This window comes from Leiobunum rupestre, chromosome 6 (assembly GCF_980474605.1).
Source record: "Leiobunum rupestre chromosome 6, qqLeiRupe1.1.hap1, whole genome shotgun sequence".
NCBI lineage: Eukaryota > Metazoa > Arthropoda > Arachnida > Opiliones > Sclerosomatidae > Leiobunum > Leiobunum rupestre.
In genome coordinates this window covers 40676768-40691028 of record NC_143389.1, presented here as the reverse complement: position 1 = coordinate 40691028, position 14261 = coordinate 40676768, and the positions used below count along the sequence as shown (strand labels likewise).

Genomic DNA, 14261 nt, shown 5'->3' with positions numbered 1-14261 from the left:
ATCGTAATTTGGTAAAAAATATCCTCCGAGGCTATTTGAGTTAATGAAATGAAAGGATAGAGACTTTTTTTAACACGAGCTATTATTTCGAGTTTTCGGGGAAGATTTTTAAACGGGCAACTGGAATTTTTATTCCGTGATTTTTGAATGTTTCTCTGGCAAAGCTGTCAAGCAGGATAGGCGGGGAACGGGAGAGACGCGTTTTTTTGAGGGGGCCAGAAATAAAGAATCCGTAGAAGGGGCTGCCAGTCTTCGCGGCCTTGTACCGACTTGAGGCGGGCGCTAGATTTCGCGGAAAAAGACGCCAACAAAAGGCACTACGTACGCTACATTCTTTTACCATACGCCAAAGAGATTCGCCCATTTGATAGAAAACCAACGGCGCAAACCCTCACTTTTTTCTCGAAAAGAGTCGAAAGAAGCTACAAAGTGTTTCGGTGGAATTGGGTCGAGTAAGCGAAAGACGCGTTTTTCGTTCGGCCGTCCTCCGCTTCGTCGTCTGCTAGCCCTTTACTTACACCGCCCTCCAAATGCGAGTGAGACGCGAAGGGTCAAGGATCTTTTAGAAGACGTTCGTAAATAAAAGAAGTTAAAATGAAAGAATGATTTTCTCGTAGACTCGAGTGAGAAAAAGAAAACTGTGGTTATCGACGCGGAACCACCCACGGGTCACCCGCGAAACGAGAGGAAGAGAAGTGAGTCGGTGGCGGAAACGGCGAGGTGGCTCCCTCTAGCGAATCGCCGCCTTTTTCCATCCAACACCAAAACCCGAAACTAGTTACCGGGCCAAGAGCTTGAAAGACGTCCTAAGAAAATTCCAAATTTACACTTCCGAAAGTTACTGTTGCATTCCAATCAACATTGCGTATCGAAAAATACCATTTTCATCTATTTTGTTTTTTTTTAACTTGGATATAACGATGCGAGACAAACGATATTGCAAACCAAGATAGAACATTTTCTTCATTTTTCAAGTAAGTCTTTTATTTTTATTATTATTTAAAGGTTTTTGTTGTAAGACTATTAAGCGTACTAGTAAAGTGGGACTGGCGATGCATTGATTTTACGCGAGGTTCATAATTAAACCTAATTTTTCGAACAAAGTTAATTTTGCTCCAAAACTGCGCTTTCAACATGTCAAATTGTGTAGATAGCGTGTTCAACTTAACGTAACTTAACCATAAGTAACAAACCGCGCTTTCAACGTGTGAAATTGTGCAGATAGCGTGTTCAACTGCACATAAATTAACCAGAAGTAACTTAATAACAATAAGTATGACATTACCTATAGTTTTAATGCTAATTTCCTCATCGAACTTATTTTCTACACTGACATTCTCGCCAAACTCCGATTGGGACTCGCACTCGAATGGAGTAGCGTGTTATCGTTCTTGGTTGTAATTTATTTGACCTTGGGCATATTTCGACACTAGGGGTCTATGTGCTGAAAACTACACCTAGATTACGCAATAGCTCTGAAAATCAGTTCCGTGATAAGGTTTCCTAATTGACTTACTTATTGTTATTATGTTACTTATGCTTAACGTAATCAGTAGCGTAGACAGAATTTCACCTGGGAAGTCAAACTATGTAAACTTTAGAAGGTCGAGGGGTAGAAAATTTAGTACAGTTAATGCAACGCCCAAAATGGACTTAACACTGAACGTTATCTTAGAAACTTTTTCGAAATTTGCATATCCGTAATTAAAAGCAAAATTATTTGACGTTTCCTGCTCGAAAAATAACGCAAATAACTTTCTCCTCAAATATTTTCGTCTTTACGCAATAATACCTTTCGAAAATTAGCGTTGTAATATTTCGAAAGAATTTCTATTTACGTTTACCTAGAAATGTCCTCCCACGTCAATTTTTATTTATAATTATCATAATATTAAACCGTCGGCGAGCTGTAAAAAATTGGGATTGCGGCCGGCGTAACTTCCTTCACGAGAATAATTTTTGGCATTCTCTTTACCCCCCCCCCCCCCCTGGAACCCGCATTTGTGACCCCCCTAATCGTACGCCTTAATGAAATTAGAGGATATCGTTATTGATAAACAAACAAAAAATACCAGCAACACCCGCTGCAAAAGTAAACGCAACCAAATTTATGGAAAAAAGTCAACGAACCGTCTGTCGGTACATGGATTCGCTTAGTTTAAACCTAATAAGGGCTGCTTCTGGATCACATTTCGCTAAAACGTGTCCTCACCACCTGCTAAGACGTAAGACTTCATTTTTTGCCTCTGAATTAGCTGGTGTTTCAGACCAAGCGCGGTTGATAGGTAAAATCTGCTTTTTTATCCTTATCCAATGGGTGTTTTTTCTTTTGGTTAGTCGGCTTTACTTAGCGAAAGAAATGTTTTTAATTCGCGTCGCGTATATTACGATCAACCCGTTCAATTCGTGGGGTCTACATCCCCCGAATATACGTATCTTACCATAATTAGCCGCCTGTACTTAAAGGACTATTATTTCTATAGGCTCTATTGATTGAAGCACGTATCAGCCTAAGGAGCTATTTTTTTATTTTTTTTTCAAATAAAGATGCGTTTTGCTACTTACAAGGATTTTAAATATTTAACCCCGTAGGAAATATCAAACGGTGAGACGTTAATTCCTGGAACAGTGTAAATTTTAGAAAAACTTGATTCCGATTCAAAAGAATTAATATTCGTGTATCTTGAGAGGCTTTTAATAATTTATTTTTGCATAAATAGGGCGTTTTCTTAAGACGTTGGAAAATGTATAAGCTAAAAATAGATCTGAAGAAATGGTTGCAAATTTCTGCCATCTTACAGGTTCTTCATCTTTCGAATTCTATTTTAAGGATTAATTATGAATGGGAGATCTTTTAACTTAAAAGCGATAAAATCGAGGTATTTTTATTAAATTTTTATGATATAAAATAAATATTATATTCGAATATTAGTTTAAATAAGCTACTTTTAAAGTTTTATGATATAAAGGAAATTTTCTATTCGAATACTAGTTTAAATAAGCTATTTTTAAATCTTTATGATATAAAGGAAATTTTATATTCAAATACTAGTTTCAATAAGCAATTTTTAAATTTTATTTTCAAATATTAGATTAAATAAGCTATTTTTACGTTTTTATGATATAAACGAAATTTTCTATTCGAATACTAGTTTAAATAAGCTATTTTAAAGTTTTTATAATATAAAGACAATTTTCTATTTGAATACTAGTTTTAAAAAGCTATTTTTAAATTTTTATGATAAAGACCATTTTATATTCGAATACTAGTTTAAATAAGTCATTTTTAAAGTTTTATGATCGAGAAATTTTAACATTTAATCACGATTAATTTAACAATTCCTAGTTTTTGTATTTAGATGAAAGTGACCATATCGAAGCGCATTTTCGTGTACAACTATAGCGTTTGAATCGTTTGACAGCGTCTCGAATAACAGGCTCATCATTTTCACGGTGTAAAATGTCAGTTTTTCATTTGGCCATCGAGCCGAGGCTTAAGATTTATCGCGGTTGAAGAGAAGGGTGAATTTTCAATATTTGTTCCCCGCTAAAGGCTAATGTGTGGGTCTTTCCAATCCGAGGAGGGCAGATTGAGGAAAAAGGAAACTGCTCGAAGTGGGTGGCTCGTAACAGAAAAAGCCCATTTCGCGAGTTGCTCGTTTTTTTACGGCGCGCAAGAAGCGAGCTTTTTCGATCTTATCCATGTTGGACGCAGTCTGCCGCCCAATCTACCAAAGAAAACGAATTTTTGCTTTTCTTTTATGGCGATTTCATCCTACATTCGCCGTTTCATCCGGAATTTCGACATACGCTAAAAAGGCATCGCCGCCTTATTACTACTGACAACTCGAGTCGATGGCTTAATGCTTGGTCGATACGAGAACGCGTTTTAGCGGTCACTAGGTTCCGACGAAACCGTATCTTACAATCACGCTGAAATGAATCGAAGGAATAAACAAACTAGTGGGTTCAATATGGCGTGTTTTTCTCCGTTTCAGTGTAGGAAGAGGCTAAAAAGTAGGTGGTTCTCGAACCCACCGCAACCCTTCCTATCATCTTTGTTTCTCCAAAAATATTTCAAGATACCAGTTTGGTTACTGTAGCCGTATCATTTATTTCTTTAAATATTTCTTATATTTCTGGTTTTTTTGTAATCTCAGGGGGAGGGGGGAATTTGTATTCGACGTAATGCATTTTAGAATTATTATTTCCTCAAGATGTGCCGCCTTACCCCTTTTGTGACGTCACAAGTTGAAGGAATTTCGGGTCAGTGTGTGTGGGAATTCGAGATACGCAGGGTACCCGTCATTTCACACCTTGTACCGTCTTTTTTATTTAAAAACACAAATTTTTGTGCAAAAGGTTATAGACCACTCGGGTGCTCTGGGATGGGTTGGAAAATATTATCTTTACCTTGTCCCTGCCTTTGCCGGCGCTAACGAGTGACCTTACTTGATTGTTGTTTGAAGATGCTAATTACGTATTTCCCAATAAATGGGTGGGTTTTTTTTGTTGCTTTGCTAATTACTGTATTTTTAATGGTAATAACTGTAATATGTAGAATACACTAGGGTTTTAGTTGAATTTTTTATACTTTTGGGCTGGGCTAACCTCGGTAAAATATTTTGAATATTAAAAATGGGGTAATTTTTTTCCGAGGTTTGATAGTTAATTTTTTCTTAAAACTGTGTACCGAATAATTTTTCCTATTCCTAGCTGACGTAGGATTTTAAGTTTTTAACTAACTCGGCTAAAAAGTAGTTATCGGGTATGATATCCGCCATTTTCCAATATGGAGCCGAAATTAAACTATAAAGTGTATGTTATCTACGGCCTGTCATCAAACAACCCAGAACATTTCAGAGGATAATTACGGGGCTTAGATTATTTGAATCCACCATTTTCCAAGATGGCGTCGAATTTAACCCAAAAACACTGTCTCGGTTACGAAGTTTTAACTACGACCTCAGAAAGTATCGGGCAAATCGGCTAACAATGACGATTTATAGATTATTGGAAATTTGGAATCCACCATTTTCCAAGATGGCGTCGTATTTAATCGTAAAAGGGTCACACGCGAAAACAAATCGAACAAACGCAATTTGTAAAAAGAATATAAATCGTTAAAACCGCAAACGACATAAACTATTCGTGTCGCCATAAGCCTATCAACCCTAAGTTTGAAACGCGCATAGCCCCCTTTGTACCACCACTGGACGGGCGAAAAAGAAGAAATCAGGCGATAGTATCGGCACCTGGTAGAGATAAATTGAAGCTTCTTTCTTCCCCCTTTCTCTCTCTACGCACTTCTCTCTTACTGAAGCGGCTGGCATCGTGCATTGCGAGACGCGTTACGTGTCTCTTTTCCGCCACCGGCTGGATTTAGCGCTGTACTTTCGACAGTCGTTAGCTTGAACCAACACTGCCTTTCGATTCAAACTTAGGGTTGAAAGACTTATGGTGTCGCCTGAAGTTGATGTAGCGAATCCCCTGGAAGTCGGGCTTCCCTTCGACGGGATTTTACACGGAAGTGTAGCGGGTAAGACGCGATTAGAGGAAGCCGATTAATGGTCGATATGGCCGCTTTTCCAATTTATGGCTCTTTCGAGCGTAGCCAAATATTTCAGGCCCGAATTAACCTATTTGGCTGACGAACGATCCGCGCAAATGAAAACGGACTTTCTACCGCTAATTACTTTGCCAACAGAGAGCACCCGTATATTCGGGTTGATTATCCCCCCCCCCCCCCCGAGGTTCCCCCGGAGCGCCCTCGTGCGGAGACGTCGCCGCTGAATGGCGCCCTATATGTACAAATTAATGAGACTAATTAAAAGTGTATCGCGCGCCGTTGAATACTCACCTTGGCTGCCTCAACGTCAGATAGTCTATCGTCGGAAATTATATTGAAATTGATTGATATATTCTATTCAACCCAATATTCATAGTCCATTTATAATAGATGGTTTCGTAATATATATTATCCGTCAAAGTATTAACAGTCTAAATAATCTACTGCCCGAGGTTTGACTTCGCGGAATGTAGACGGTGTTATTAAGAATTATAACGAGGGGGTGACGATGGGAAAAATATACCTTTCGAACAATACAAATAAAATTTTGCCTCGGGAAGACTGAATCGGCGCTACTAACAATTAATTTATCCGTAATGCGTAGTTTGAAAGGTACGAAGTTATAACCACTTCATATTTATTATTTTGAAGTTTATTTCGTAAAATTTAAAGGCTGGTTCACATTAGGTCCTAGCGTCGACGTAATCTATAGTTTGTAATTTTGTATTAGGACTAGCGAAGATTTTTGAAATGCGGCGTTTTTTCAATAATGAATAATATTTAAAATTGTAATATTTAAATAAATTATATCAACGTGGATACAGGGTGTTTCGAATAAAATTGTCAGTACTTCTGGGGCGTTTTCTTTGGGTCAAAATTGCGTAAAGCTTGTTTTCCACTAGCGCGCGCAACGACGCGTTTCTCAGCTTTGAAACGTTCAAACGTTTTTACGCGCGTAAAGAAAATAACATTATGACGCGCGCTAGTGGAAAACAAGCATAACACTCATGGTCTTCATAAATTACCATTTTTACCAAACTATTTTGCAAATAATTAATAAATATTCTAGAACATATTTATAGTTTTTATCATTTTGGCTCGTAGATATTTAACCCCCAATTTTTCAGACTAATCACAGACTAATCAATGTCACAGGGATGTTGTCACCAAAGTGTTATGTCACATTATCATATTTCTATGCTAGAACCTATACTCGAAGTCACTATTTCATTCGAGCACTACCAAAGGCGAGGATTGTGATAAAGTGACCTGAGAGTTATATTATTAGATTTGAGTTAGGTGAAATTTATTGTCTGCCACGAATACGAAATATTTACGATCGGACAGAAAACTGATAATTTTTCTATGTAAACTAACATGGAGATTTTTCTGCGCGAGCTTGAGTGCAAAGTTGTGGGATAAATTATTATCTGTTTATTTAAGTTAAATACTGACCGCTTTAGTTGTCTCAGTAACATTGATTTCGAGTAAAAAATATTAATTAATATTAAATTTAAAATTCCCTATAGTACTATAGACGATATATATAATTATAAAGGAAATCAATATCGAAAATAAATTCTGAGCCAATTTATCGTGTAAAATGTGGGCGAGTTCCACTTTTCTCGGCAGTTTTCTCCTTGGCATCATTGTCGCTCTATACAGGGGGTTTCAAAAGTTTAAGCAAAAATTTGAAGGAGTTGTAGGGAACGAGTTGAGAAGTATGCCTTTTTTCCCCCATTTTCCTACGATGAGTTGAAAGAGCGCCCCTGGAAGTAGGCTGCACAAGCGCAAAACCAAACAGCATTGACTTTAAATACTGTTTAAGTTTACTTTTTTTTACGCTGGTTACCTCGATTTGTTTACAAAGTCCTTTTTTACCTATCACACGAACCCAAACCTTAATGTTCGCGTTTCCCCGCTGCTTGGTTTTGCGCTTGTTGCAGCCTACTTCCAGGGGCTAGTAGGCCACAACTCCTTCAAATTTTTCCGTAACCTTCTGAAACGCCCTGTATATTACTCTATATAATGGTGGTGGTCGGAAGGATCGTAGGCGTTAAAATAAGAAGCGACCGCTCGCTGGCCACTACTGGCACCGCCAGCCCCCGATTGACCAGAGCGAGATTCAGCTCCCGTTGTGGAAATGAAGGCACTCATTCCAAAAAGAGAATATTAATAAACGCGCGTCTCAATCTCTTTCTCTTTATCCTCCTCAGGATCTGCTCGTAGTTTTTCGCCAAGAAAGCGGCACCGTCTAGAAGGAAGGAGGAATTCGGCCCGCTTGGTCTCTGGAAGTGGTTATCGCTCTCCAACTTCTTCGGGGCGCGGGGGGGGGAGCGACTCAGCTGTTCCTCTCTCTCTCGCCGAGTGTCATTTTTTTTCCATCCGGAGAGGCGCTGATCCGTTTCCATGGCAACGTTCCTTCGAGGGCGAAGAGGAGGCGACGTCGGAGCGGCCTCCGAGAAGCGGAGAGAGCCCGCAGCCGGAGCCATGCAGCGCCGACAGTGGCAGCGCTCTTTCGCCGCCCACGACGCGGGCCCCAAAATTTCAATCCTCGATGACCCTTACTACTCTCAAACGGACAGCGAAGACGATGAGGTCAGTTTTATCACTTTTTTTTGGTTTTCTACCTTCAAAGATTCTTGTTTCTTTCTGGTTGCGTATTTCGGGGTTTCCCCCATTTTGTTTCGGGCCGTGTGAGTGGGAGGGGTCGAATTCTGCGACGTACACGGTGGTAATTGTTCTCGATTTAGTACGTCGAGTCTCGCGTGTATTACCTTAATAGATCTCTCCGTTGTCGGTGTGCGGTAAATACACCTTTAGAGGGGAAACTATACTAACGTTATCAAATTAATAATTACTAGTCCTTGCTTGCCACTTTTTTAATTCTATATTTTTCTAAATTACGGGCTTCGAACGGGGTTTATATTTTGGAAATGCGTCCTTTGAAGCAGCGAGTTATTCCGTACATATTTGCCAAGAGTTAATTAACGGATAGGTGTATTGATTGAGAGCACGCGAAGGATTCTTCGGGCTTAGTTTGACGGATAATTGACCCGCAATTGAAAGACGCCGATCGAGAGGTATACCCGCGACAGTAGCTGTCATCTTCTGCAAGGTTTTGTTTACGTGTTAGCAGGGAATGAAAAACTTGGTAAAAAATTTACCACAATCGTAATGGCTTTTGGCGAACTGGCATTTAAATTAAAATGATTATTACATTAGGCATTAGATCTTATGAAATGTATAATTTAGTTATTTCGTAAACTGCTATCGTGTTTATTAAAACAGAGAATGAATTATGTGGAAATAGTTATGCTTACAATTGTTAGTATCAGAATACGTACAAAATACATTTACTATCTCTATCTATTCCCAGGGCCGCCGAGAGCGGGCCCGGGCCCCGAAAAATATTAATTTCGGGCCATATAATATAGCCGTAACTATTGGATATAACTATATATTTTAGGGGATAATCATATCTCGTTTTTTCCCAAATCGGGCCCCGAGTCTTCACGGGCCCCGGTAATTTAATTTTGTAGCGGTTTCCAACCTAGCTCTCTTATCGGGCCTGGCTATTCCATAAGGAAAATATAGATTTTAATACAAGTAAATATCCTTACAGAGATAATTAGGCGGAGTAATACACGCGGTAAATTTTGAGCCGTGGTGCGGTGTACACATCCGCGATTTGGCGGGAATTTCGCACCCAATTTGGCCTAAAATATGGATACTTATAAAGTTCTCGTATTATTTAGGTTGATACCCTCGCGCGCTTTATAATAAAACGCTCAACGCAAATAATTTTAATATTATAATTATTTTATTTTTAATTTTTGTTCATGAATATTATCTTTTGTGGTGATAAATAGATGACGATAGGGGTCGGACAAAAGCCTTCTGCCGTAATTCTTTCAAAATTTCCTTCGTAGGATGAGAAAATAATCGAAATTTCTGTAGCGTAACACTTCCCCGTATGACCATAGTCGCGAAATTTACAAATAACATGATTTTTTTTTAAATTACTACCGCTATAAAAACTACGGTAGAAAAAAGTGGTAATTTCTTCAGTGGCTTTCGATTTTTGTTATTATTATTATTATCGGACGAAAAATCTTTTAGAATAGTAGCGAAAAAATACTTATTAACACGCGAGTTTTGCACGGTCTGTTTCATTGAAATTACGCCACTAAACTCCGACCGAAATGTTCACGCTTTTATTTTCTGCGGATTCGATAACAAGTTTTATCTTCAAGAATTTCTTTATGCATATTGATTTTAGCCACCAAATCCGTCTTGAAAAGATAAAAGCGTAAAAAAATGATTTAGTTTCGCCGCGTTGTTGTATCACGGAACAAGAAGCAATTTTCGTAAATTTATCAGCGTCTGGGAGACGCGTTATTTCTGTGCGGGATTTTGTTTTAGTCTGTTAGCAGCGCCATCTATATGTTAGCCACAGAATCAAGCCGGCTTTCATTTTCAATGAATATTCTCTTTATTCATTCCAGAAAGAGGCCTTTCGCGTCCTGATAATTTCAAAAGCCGCAACCAGTTAGATTAAATAGTAGAACCTAATGTTACGCAGTTTTTATAGCTTTAGCTTTATTACCATGGAAATCGCTGCCCTCCTAAAGAGGCTCCCTGCTTTTTCCAGAATCGGTTATTTTTGCTAATTTCGCGTCTCTGTTGAAATTGGGCTAACAACCGAGGCACGCATTGATTACGACTTAAGCCTCGTTGAAACTGTTTCGAATAAAATTTTAGGTCTATTTCGTCATACGCGTAAGAAAGAATACGCGTAGAATAACTCGTTAAGAAAAAATAACACAATGGCGAAAAAACTAGACCTAGGCCTAGATTTCGAAAGACCTTTTTTTAACAAAAATGTATCAATTTTCATCCTTTTGGTTACAATTGATGACAAACTTAACTGATATCTAACGATGCGGTATTTACCAAATTCCCCGCCTTTAGCCCAACTGTTAGCTAAGGTGACATGGCCATTTAAAAATTCCGTGCCGCCCTGGTATTCTCTCTGATAGCACGCGAAACCTCGATTTCGTAACATCCAGCCAGTTTCTTTTGTACCTTTGTTACGCGTTAAAAAGAAAGCAAAAAAATCCCTGATTCATCTTTAAGGAGCGGTTCTATAAATGTCACCTCTAAAAAGAGTTCCTATACCCCGTCGTGGCTTTATTAATTCCGCGGCATATTTTATTTTCGCCAACAATACAAAGATGGGGAGGAGAGGGGGCACTGAGTCTCTCCTATCTATCCTTTCGAAAACACAATCTTCAATACCTCACCCACGTCACTTTTCCCCCGCCCTTTATCAGCGGAGACTGTTACGAAATACTTCTATCTCTCATTCATTTCTCTAGCGCTCGTCGGTCTACGTTTCCCGAAGTTGTAAGGCCAGCCAGGTGGTGCTCGCGTTTGGCGATAGGGGGGAGAAGAGTTCGAAGTGGAAGAGAGGGGGACGCGAAAGTAAAAAAAATGAAATCGGCCCGCTCTGACGTTAGGTGTGTTTATCAAGCGGCTCACCTGGGTACCTTCGCGGCTTCTTCCAGTTTTTAGGCCCGAAAACGACGCCGTGAATCTCCCGGTTTGTGTGTGTCGTCTCGTCTCTCGGTTTTGTTGGTATAAAATTTGATAGCCAGCGTGTTAGTGTTTAGGATTATTAGTCATGTGTTGGTTCGAGGAATTTTGTAAAGTGTTTTTCTTGACGATTGGTACTTTACGGTAGTGTATGTTTCGCGTTTAAACGCGAGACTATTTCGCTAAAGGTGTGTTGGATTACCCCAGAGTCTAGAAGGCAAGTGATAATGGAGCCGAGGCTTAAGTTCCGTTCATTGATTTATTAACGTAGACCAAACTTTACCGTTTACTTTAGCATTAACTTGTTAAATTGTTGTAGTTTAAACTAAGCGGCGATAAATTATAGGCTTTCGTTGAGCTGTTATTAGACGCGGTAATTTTAAAGACGGGAGTTGCAGACTTTTGTTAATGTTAATAACGTAGTGATATAGTGGGAAGGCGGGAAATGATATCTAGGCCTAAACACTTTTACAGATTCACCTGTTTTAGTCAAAGTAGGCCTAACTCGTAATCCAATTGCGACGGTGACTCATAATAAAACTTGAAACGTCATTTCTGGGGCGAAGAAACCTTTCTAACACGCGACTCAACAGTAAGCCTAAATTACGATAAATTTAATTGGAATTAAAAAAATGACTCAACTCAGCTGAGCGCTTCAAACAATTTGTATAAATTTGAATAGAGGATGAGGATTTAAAGATAAAACGTTTAAAAGTATCACCCCATCCGTAGATCGCCCCCCCCCCTTTTTTCTTTTAAAGGGAGCCACGACGTAGAGGGTTAATTAACGAATTAAGAAAATCCTTCACGTTCTAAAGCCGGGTCTATTCGGCGATAATTGACGCGGATTCTCTTTTAAATAAACGCATTTTAAGCTTTTGCTTCGCTTCGTTTAGTATTCGGAGCTCTTTCGTAGACGTAACAATAGAATCGTTCGGAGTCGTATTTGTCAAGCTAAGAAAGAATTAAAGTGTCTGGCGTTGGAGAAACGCTCGACGAACACAATCGCAACCCAAAAATAAAAAACGCGACTTCATCACGCGATGTCACTCTCCCTATTATTAAAGATTTTGTCGAGTTAACTCGAAAATAATTTCCTGCGTACGAATTGTATTGTGTTGTAGGGTTTCTCCGAACACTATTTTGTAATCTCCCGTCTGCATTTTAGTACAATTAAACTTCGTAGAGCCTAATACGGATCTCGTGACCTTAAGAAGCCAATAGAAAACCGTAATTATTAACTCCGACCCCTCGGTTGCTTTTAGTTCCGCCGTCTTCTCTAAGGATTCCCTTCACCCTCAAGAGCACCTCTGTTACTAATCGATTTGGATGGCGGGGGTCAATTTATTAACCTTACGGCTCCCAGGCCACGGACGACCGTTTCTTAGATTGTCTCCTAGCTCACCTGGTATTTTTATCTAAGGTTTATAGTCTAGGAGGGGTAACGTCTTCGTAAGTTCGCGGTTATGCCATTTTTCTTTTTTCCCTTTTTTTATTAGCCGGCGTAAACTGGATTGTTTATTTTAGCCCAATTGCTGGCCGGGCTCTGTAAATATTTGTAAGGGCCGTTTCGTAGTATCACGCGTTGTACGTACGAATAAACTTAACTCATCAGCTGATATATTTGCCAAATAAACGTCCCAATTAGATCATATCGGGGTTTACCTAATTGATAGTGTCGAGTGATAAATGTTATCAGTTTTAACTTTGATGTCTTCTCGTAACTTGTCAAAGACAACCCTCGCGAAGTTGCGATACGAGCTACATTAATCCGTAGACAACGTACTTCCAACTGGACTCTTGATGTTATTATTTACTGGGATATAGAAATTTTTCTAGAATTTTTTATTTTAAAGTTGAGTGACGCGACATCTATTTTATTTTCTATAAGCTTTGAAGGGAGGTTGTAAAATAAAGTGTTAAATAATTTACGAATTATTACGGATAAGAGCTTTGATGGTTCTTATTAAATTCATATTTAAAGTATTAAATAGTTAACCAATTTTACGAATAAAAGCTTTGAAGGCTCTTATTAAAATTATATTTAATTAAAATATTAAATAATGAGTTATTACAAAAAAGAGCTTAAAAAATCAGCTAGGCTAATACCCAAGGCACCACCTTAGGCCCAAGTCATCTAGCGACTTATAATGCCTTTAAACAGGTGGCCGGGTTACAAAGCGTAGGAGGGTGGTGGCCAGCCCGTCGACGGTTCTTATGAAATTTATATTTAATTAAAAATAAATAGATAATTTTTACGAATAAAAGATTTGAAGGTTCTTAATGAAATCCCATTTAATTCAAATATTAATTGGTTATTACGAAAAGATTTTAAATATGATTTTATAAAGAACCTCATTAAAAAATAAATATTATCGAATTATTCTTATTAAATTAACATTTAATTTAAATACTTCAGGGATTATTGTGAATAATTATATCTAAAAGGCACCTTAAAAGTTGAAATTAACTGGAAAATGAATGAGCGACCAAAATGTATTCAGAGGTGACGAATATTTTTAGTGTGACGTTACGAGTCCCGTTGGATGGTAAGTGGTCCGAGATTAATCGTCGAGTAGCTTTTCGAACATACCTTTCAGGTTGATCCCACGCCTAGACCCACTCTTATTTTTATTTGACCGTTTTGACAAGTTGACGTTATATTTCGCGTTCATATTTTATAGGTCGTTAATGAAACGCAACAGAATTTTTGATTAAAAATATGATATAGTCCCGCGTGGTTTTATTGCTAGGAGCTTCAAATTTTAGTTCCATCTTTTAAATCCCTTCGGTTGAATTAACATATCCATTTCGGGAGTTGGGATGTCCAAAAGCGGGAGAAAAACGCGCAAGCTCGTAAAAATAGACCTTTCCAGAAATCTTCCCGTACATGGCGGCCGTCTTGGACCCTCGTCCCTTTCATAAATTTTCCACGTACAAAGGCGAACGCTGTAAAAGATAAATGTATTCCCTATTCAACCTGACACTTAACCCCGAGGCGAGGATGGGGTGAAGTCGTCGGCCTTGAACGTACAGTCTAGCCAATGAAAGGTACACGAAGGAGGACACGCTTCTTTGGCCATTCTCACTGGAC

At 38.7% G+C, this 14261-nt stretch overlaps 1 protein-coding gene across 4 annotated transcripts in view; it reads left to right on the top strand.

The window, feature by feature from the left end:
• Window positions 1–218: 218 nt before the first annotated feature.
• The window catches only part of LOC149940938 (uncharacterized), an 80399-nt gene continuing 66356 nt past the window's right edge, over window positions 219–14261 (top strand). Inside the window, exons 1-2 of one of the 4 annotated variants that reach the window (XM_090180191.1) lie at window positions 219–974; window positions 7786–8167. In XM_090180191.1, coding sequence (XP_090036317.1) covers window positions 7979–8167 — 189 coding nt within the window. In that variant the 5' untranslated portion in view covers window positions 219–974; window positions 7786–7978. Of the gene's footprint in view, window positions 975–7785; window positions 8168–11070; window positions 11385–14261 lie in introns of those variants that run through there. The other 3 variants (XM_090180194.1, XM_090180193.1, XM_090180192.1) reach the window with 3 other exon arrangements.